Genomic DNA, 7,428 nt, shown 5'->3' on the forward strand with positions numbered 1-7,428 from the left:
CTGAGCCTCTGTCTCAGTCCCTCCGTCTCAGGCTCCTACATCTGTCTCGGCTCCAGGCCTCCCTCTCCCGTTCTCCGCCCCTCCCCCGCGCTGTCATTCACCCCGCTCCTCTCCGCGCACAGCCAATGGAGAGACCCGGCCGAAACGGCGAGGCTCGCTCGCACCGTGCTTTTTCGCCCGGTGATTGATGTCCCAGAGTCAACAGCTAGCGAGCAGCCGGAGAGGGGAAGGAGCAGCCGGAGAGGGGAAGAATACGGCGCCCCCTCTCTCCTTCCCCTCCCCCCTACTTTAGCCCCTCTGCGCACTTCGCCTCCAAGTCTCAGCGCAGCCAGGAGCCGCCGCCGCCTCCGTGCCTCCGCGCCTCCGCGCCGCTGCGCGCTGCCCCCGAGCCAAGCACAGCGAGTGCCACCGCCCAGCCCCCCCCCCCACCGCAGGGCCGGGGTCGGGGGCTAGCATGGAGCACCTGGGTCCGCACCATCTCCACCCGGGCCACGCGGAGCCCATCAGCTTTGGCATCGACCAGATCCTCAACAGCCCGGACCAGGGCAGCTGCATGGGGCCCTCCTCTCGCCTCCAGGACGGAGAATACGGCCTTGGCTGTTTGGTTGGAGGCGCTTACCCTTACGGCGGCGGGGGCCCCGCGGCCGGGGCGGGGGCCGGGGGCGCGGGGGCCTACGGCGCTGGAGGTCCGAGCGGCCCCGGTGGCCCGGCGGGCGGCGGCGGCGGCGGCGCCTGCAGCATGGGCCCGCTGGCCGGCTCCTACAACGTGAACATGGCCTTGGCGGGCGGCCCCGGTCCCGGCGGCGGCGGCGGCGGCGGCGGCGGGGCGGGGGCGCTGAGCGCTGCGGGGGTGATACGAGTGCCCGCGCACAGGCCGCTAGCTGCAGCGGTGGCCCACCCTCAACCTCTGGCTACCGGTTTGCCCACCGTGCCCTCCGTGCCTGCCGTGCCGGGCGTCAACAACCTGACCGGCCTCACCTTTCCCTGGATGGAGAGTAACCGCAGATACACAAAGGACAGGTTCACAGGTGAGTCCGGCCCGCGCGCGCCCCGCCTGGCCGCGGTCCCGGCTCTCCTCTACACCCTCGCTCCTGCCCCGTGGCTCCCCGCAGCCCGCTCTGTGCGCCAGGTCTCCCAGCTCCTCTTGGCGCCTCCCCCGAGTTCAGCCGCCCGCCACCTCTCTAAGCTCGCGGAATCGACTTGCTGGAAGAGTTCTCCCAGCCTGGGCCCCTCTCCGTCTCTCCCACAGGACCCCTGCTCTGAGAAGCTCTCCCTGATCCCCTCTCGGAGTCCCTGGGCCCGGTCAGGCGGAGGGAAGGGGGATGTAGCTTCGGGGCTACTACCTTCCGCCGGCATTTGGGGCTCGGGTATCTCGTAGAAAGGGGCGCGATGTGAACAAACTGTTTCTTCCGTCCCGGCAGACGTTCTCTGGCCGAGGCGGCGAGCCCCAGAATCAGACGCAAGGAAAACAGGTTCACACACACACACACACACACACACACTTCACACTCCGTGGTCCAGTGCCCGTCGCGCTGCCGAACCCGGTAGAGGCTCCGAGCCGGAGTAAAGCAACAGAGCTGGCGGGCCCTTCTTCCCGGACTGCAGGCTCCGTCCGGGTCAGTGGCAGCGCGAGGCTGAGCCGCCCGCTTCATTTTCGTTCTGTCCTGGCTCGGCGTCCTCCCCTCTGGGCCCAGCCTTGTTTCCTCCGGCGTTAATAATGCACCGGCCAGGCCCGTGATCGATCGGCAGCCGAAAGAACTCCTGGGACGATTACGCACTCGGCGGCTTCCGCCTGCCGCCCTCTCAGCTGCCTGCTCCGCGCCTTCCTCCGCTTGCCTCGGCTCCCTCCGTTCCCTCTTCCGCTCACGGCACTCGGCTCTCGATCCTGCGCGGGCCCCTTTCCCCGGCCTCACTTCCCGCCGCCCTTAGCGTTCCCTGGATCCGAGACTACAATCTTCCCGCCGGACCAGGCCCCCAAGCCCGCTGGGAGGCAGCCACGAGTTGAGCCTGAGTTCCTGGCCGGGCCTTAGACAGAGGAAGCAGGAGGCATAGGCGGCTGCCGACCGACCACGACGTGGGGCTCCCATGGGGCTCGGGCTCCAGGGCCCAATGGTGGAAGGGGAATAGGCAGTTAAGAGCTAGACCCTGGGCTAAGCCCCTGTTCCAGCTTTGGAACCTTGGCCCAGACCCTGGGTCTGTGGCAAAGTGGGGTGGAGGGAGGTAGAAGAGCCATTCCGCTCTGGGCCTCCAGAAGGGGCCCCAGTGCCCCAACCCAAGTCCTCTCAGGCCTGGGGAGGCAGGGCCTAGTGCCCCATCCCACCCAGGCCAAGCTGGTCTTAAAAGACTCTGATGGAACACCCTCCCCCCCCCCAGCCTGGAACCCACTGGGCCTGGGTCTCTGGCGAAAAGGTACTCCACGTAGCCTACCTAGGGGAGCCACAGCCTGCCGTAATCTTGCTTTAGGCCTAAAGAAGTTCTGAGGGAGTATATGGCTGTCACCTTATGCATCTGCCTTTGTGCCTGTGCTTGTCTGGGTGTCAGCTTGTCTGGGTGTATAGATCTATAATTTGCCCCTGTTGTATGTGATGTGTCTATGTATGTTGCTGTGTGATGGAGGCCTCAGGTCAGGACCCAGCATTCAGGGCCTTGACCAAGGATAGCCTCTTACCGTTGGGCAGCTTCTCTGAGGCTGGAGACCTGAGGCTATGGGGGGAACTGCGACCTTTAGCTCACCTCAGACGTGCCCCTCAAGGAGACTGCGGCTGTGTCTGATGGACACGTGGGAGGTCAGGGCTAGGGAGGTCTCTGTGGTGGCAGCAGCGGCGTCGGCCTGGCGGGCGGGCGGGGGCCATTTCACGCCGCGGGCTTGGAGCTGAGGGCTGACGGGAGGACCACAGCTCTTCTCCTGGGGTCTAGCCGCTGCACTCGCTGACTCGCGGGGTGTCGGGCCTGGGACGCCTCCTGACGCTCTGCCGCTTGCCTCTGCCGTCTGTCTGTCTCCCGCTCCAGTGGCCCTCTCACCCTTCACTGTAACACGCCGTATAGGTCACCCCTATCAGAATCGGACGCCCCCCAAGAAGAAGAAGCCGCGCACGTCCTTCACGCGCCTGCAGATCTGCGAGCTAGAGAAGCGCTTCCACCGCCAGAAGTACCTGGCCTCGGCCGAGCGCGCCGCCCTGGCCAAGGCGCTCAAAATGACCGATGCGCAAGTCAAAACCTGGTTCCAGAACCGGCGGACAAAGTGGAGGTAAGCGCGCTGTGCGGGCGCGGCCGTGGGTGGCGCAGCCTCCGGCTCCGGGCCTCTCTGGGGGCGTTCATACTCCCATGCTCGCCACTTTCCTATGGCTCTGGTTCGGAGGAGCGCGCTGCTCTGCTAGGCTCGCGGGGAGCGGAAAGCCACCGTGGCCGATGACTGGACGGGGCCGAGAGCCCCAGCTGTTTTTCTTTCCGGCTTTCTGCCCCGGGGGCGCACACTCAGTGCGGGTGTAGACGCGGCTGGTCTCCGCCGCTGCTTGGGGAAACGTCCGGGTTTGAGCGCAGTCCACGCAGTCCAGGCTTCCGAGATCAGTGCGTCCTGAGGGACTTTTTGTTTGCGCAAACTTACGCGTACAGAGATGCCTCGTCTATCCCGGAGACCGGAGGTAGGATGGCAGGCGCCCTGTTTCTGCGCCCCAGCCGGGGCTCCCGCTAGAGCGTCTGGGACCCCATACCGTGGGCCTGGGCCCTGCTGACTCCCTCCTCCCCAGACGCCTCGCCTGGGCGCAGCGGTTCCCCTACCGGGAAGGGGGAAATCAATCTGCGCCGGCTGCGGCGGGGTTTTCGAGGGTCCTACTGAAAGGGGGATCAATCAGGAGCAGATGGGTGTATGTGTGTGAGTGAGAGAGAGAGAAACATTTTCTCTTCTCACGTCACACACCCACAACTACACTCATTTCCCCCCCCCACACAGACGCTTTCTCCGGTTGCACCCTCTTGCACCCCTGCACCCTCCCGCACATCTGGCCCGCATACTCGGTTCCACACACTCCGGGAGTTTCTTGCTAGCTCAGGCCTCAGTGGGGAGAGCAAGAGAGTCTGGGCGAAGTCGCCGGCGCCTGGCCGGGAGGGCCTGGGTCCGGAGAAAGGAATTGAAGTTTCTTTTTCTGAATGAAGGCTAGGAATCTGCCGCCGTGGCCACAAAGGAAGCCACTGCCCCGCGAGTCTGCTGCTCCCCCCACATTCCTGCTGCTGGGGAAGGGGTGGGAGACGTTGCTCTAGACCTCTGGAAAGCTAAGGAGGGAGCAAGGGCTGGGGGGGGAGGGGGGTGGACGTACTTGCGTTCCCAAGGCCCACCGGGGCTGCAGCCTAGGGGAGGGGAGGGAGTCAGGCAAGCCCTTGGGGTCGGGGCACAGAGAAAAATAGAGAGTAGCAGACAGAAACTGATACACAAGGCGGGGTGGCGGCAAAGACAAACGCCCCACCCAGGGAGAAAAGGAAAAAACAGTCAGCCTGAAGAAGTCTTATGTACAATAAAGGAAAGCCAGAGTTGACTAAAACCTTCATTTTCGTTTCAAACAAATTCCCTGAAATTCTGAGAGAAGGAAGAGGGTGGGGTGAGAGAAAACAAGAGGAAAAAAAGACACAAAGTCTAAAGGAAGAGACACAGTTTGAAATGCGGGGAAGAAGGGGAAGACGAGAGACAGAAAGACACAGAGAGAAAAGGCTAGAAGGGGCGGCGAGGAGGCCGGCGTCCGCCGCTGAGAGAGGCCCTCGCCGGCTTCGCGCGGCTTCATCGATCGCCTACAAATTGCTTCTGGAGGCCCCGGGGACTCCCATTAGGTCTGTCCACCTTAGAGACAGACGTTTGATCTCAGTTGACGGGGTGGAGGGGAGGCATTAAATGGAATAAGTGAGTCATCGCCTCCCTGGACCGCCTTGGAGGAAGCCGGCCGGTCCGGCGGGAATCCCAGCAGGGCACAGGGCTTGGCGCAGGAGGTCAGAAGACTGGGAGAGGTTCGCAGAGGGAACGGGGAGAAGAGAGGTCTGTCAGGGCAGCTCATATCCACTGGCCCTTGCCTCTGCCCTGGACTGGTGAGGAGGGTGAGGCCCCTCAGGCTTGGGAAGGCTCCTGGTCTTCCTGGGGTCTGGGGAGAAGCGAAATGCCATCCTAGCCCTGGCTGCGCCTTCCAGGCTGGTGAGGGTGTTGGCCCTGCCTGGAGCCGGGGAGCCCCAGCTGCTTGGGCCTAGCGGATTTCCCCACAGCTCCCCCAGGATACCCCCCCAATCTACTTTTGGGGCTTCCAGTCTTTGTGGAGTCAGGACCCTCAAGATAAGGGAATGCATTCAAGGGACCCAAGCGGAAATTGGGGGCCGCGAAGGGGAGCAGTGCCCGCTCATTCAGGCTGTCTCCTGGGAGCGCACCCGAAGCGTCGGTAACGGCTTGTCCCCGGTGCAGGCGGCAGACCGCGGAGGAGCGTGAGGCCGAGAGGCAGCAGGCGAACCGCATCCTCCTGCAGCTGCAGCAAGAGGCCTTCCAGAAGAGCCTGGCGCAGCCGCTGCCCGCCGACCCGCTCTGCGTGCACAACTCCTCGCTCTTCGCCCTGCAGAACCTGCAGCCGTGGTCTGACGACTCGACCAAGATCACCAGCGTCACGTCCGTGGCGTCGGCCTGCGAGTGAGCCTGCCTGCTCCGCCCCGTGAGACCCGGGCCCAGACAAGGGTCGCGAGGCCTGAGAGCCGCGACTCTCGCCGCCCTCCTGCCGAAGACTGCACGCAGCAGGGGAACGCCGTGCCCCTCCGCACCGGCCCGCGCTCTCGTGCCGACGCTGTTCTCTTTTTGGTGGAAAAGAAGAGAAGACCGCTCAAGAAAGGGACGCGCGGCCGCCTCCCAGATGCCTATGCGGTCTGGCGCCTGCTGGAACTGTTCGGAGTCCTCCGTTTGCGTCTCTTTTATTTTATTCTGATTTTTAACGTGGGACTGAGAGAGTTAGGAAAGGTGGAGGAAGAAGAGCTTCTGGGAACCCTAGAGGACAGCATGAGCTGTCATTTGAACTTGCCCTGGGGAGAGCACTCTGTTTTCCACTCCGCATCATACACGGACACCCACAGGCCCTCACAGAGGTGATTTCACTGTCCCTCCTGGTGTCACCCCACAGTCGCACACAGGGGACCTATGGCAGAGTGTCGTGCACACACAGGGCCATAGCCTTCACACCCTTGACCCTTACTACCAGGGGTGACCCAGATTCATTCTGAACAGCATAGCGCTTCTCACAAACACAAGGTCACGGTCACAGTGTGACACATCGTCACACACACAGCAGCCACAACAGTGTCACTTGGCCTGCCAGACCCCCATCACATAGCCTAGCCACACCCAGGTACGCACAGACAGGTTTCCACACAAACTCAGCCTATTTCTCCAGATCCTGTTCGTAGGGGGCGTTTAAGTTATGCACTTATATGGTGTTTTCTGTGTAACCTTTTTATAAAGTGCTTGTGTAATTTATGTGAAAAAATAATAAAACCCTCCGGATCCGGAGTCAAGGCTGCCTGCTCCTTGCTGAGCCCAGCACCTTGCAGCTACTTGGGTTTGGTGTGAGCTGGTACAGCCAGGGCAGCCCCTGGTACCTAAATTTGAGGGACATCTGGGGACCAGGACCTACAGGCTCTGGAGAGAGGAAAGAAGGAGGGGAAGAAGTGGAGAGAAGGCAGTGCTGAGGAAAGTTGGGAGAGCCAGTGCTAGAGATTTGTCTTCGGGTGTGAGAGTTATGCGTGTGCATTGTGTGTTTGTGATGGGTGTGGGCAATCAGGATTTCACTGATAATGAATGTTTGTAAGTGTTCAATTGTGTAATTTTGTTTGCAGTTGTGTGTGCTTATTCTGCTTAAGTTGCAAATCGAAACTACCATTATACATATGAACTTGTGGTGGTGTCTGTGTGACCATGTATGAATGTGGCTTTTTGGATAGCTGTGTAATCACCAGTGTCTGTGATTGTGAACGAATCATGTGGTAATGTTTGTGAAAGTACATATTAGTTTCTCATTGTGAATCTATTCTTGTGTTAAATGTGTGAATGTTTGTGATTGTGTATCATCTATAATTGTATGAATGCAATCATGTGTGAGATGTGTTTTACTGTATATATTTGTGTGAGACCGTATATAATTGGGGGAGTGAATTAATGGGGAATGTGGATCATTGTGGGTGACTGTCCCTGCAGGTGAGTGTGTGTGGTGTTGTGTGAGTGGGTGTAATTGTGCACTGCTAGTGTACATGGTGGTGGGGGTCTAAGGTGGGGTGTGCAGATACATTGTGGGGGTATCAGCATCAGCTTGGAGTTTGGGGGTTCCAGGCTGTTACCCAGCAAGCTGCAGAGACTGGGGCATGCTGTCAGTAATCGGGTCAGGATCCTCTGTGGTGTTCAAAACAAGATTTCCCAGCTTG

The 7,428-nt window shown here is 60.9% G+C and overlaps 1 protein-coding gene across 1 annotated transcript; it reads left to right on the top strand.

The window, feature by feature from the left end:
• Window positions 1-203: 203 nt before the first annotated feature.
• TLX1 (T cell leukemia homeobox 1) lies at window positions 204-6,767 on the top strand. The gene is made up of 3 exons (XM_029201021.1): window positions 204-1,028; window positions 3,046-3,247; window positions 5,435-6,767. Exons 1-3 carry the CDS (start codon window positions 455-457, stop codon window positions 5,655-5,657), a joined length of 999 nt encoding a protein of 332 aa, XP_029056854.1. The 5' UTR covers window positions 204-454; the 3' UTR covers window positions 5,658-6,767.
• The last annotated feature ends 661 nt before the right edge of the window (window positions 6,768-7,428 follow it).

The sequence above is a fragment of the Monodon monoceros genome, unplaced genomic scaffold (assembly GCF_005190385.1).
Source record: "Monodon monoceros isolate NGI ecotype Baffin Bay Population unplaced genomic scaffold, NGI_Narwhal_1 Super_Scaffold_4, whole genome shotgun sequence".
NCBI classification, from domain to species: Eukaryota; Metazoa; Chordata; class Mammalia; order Artiodactyla; family Monodontidae; genus Monodon; species Monodon monoceros.

Bases quoted from the DNA above. Each gene is read 5' to 3' on its own strand.
- TLX1 (XM_029201021.1), top strand. From the start codon at position 455: ATGGAGCACCTGGGTCCGCACCATCTCCACCCGGGCCACGCGGAGCCC. The intron at 1,029-3,045 runs GTGAGTCCGGCC...CACGCCGTATAG, and splicing joins CACAAAGGACAGGTTCACAG to GTCACCCCTATCAGAATCGG. The intron at 3,248-5,434 runs GTAAGCGCGCTG...TCCCCGGTGCAG, and splicing joins AACCGGCGGACAAAGTGGAG to GCGGCAGACCGCGGAGGAGC.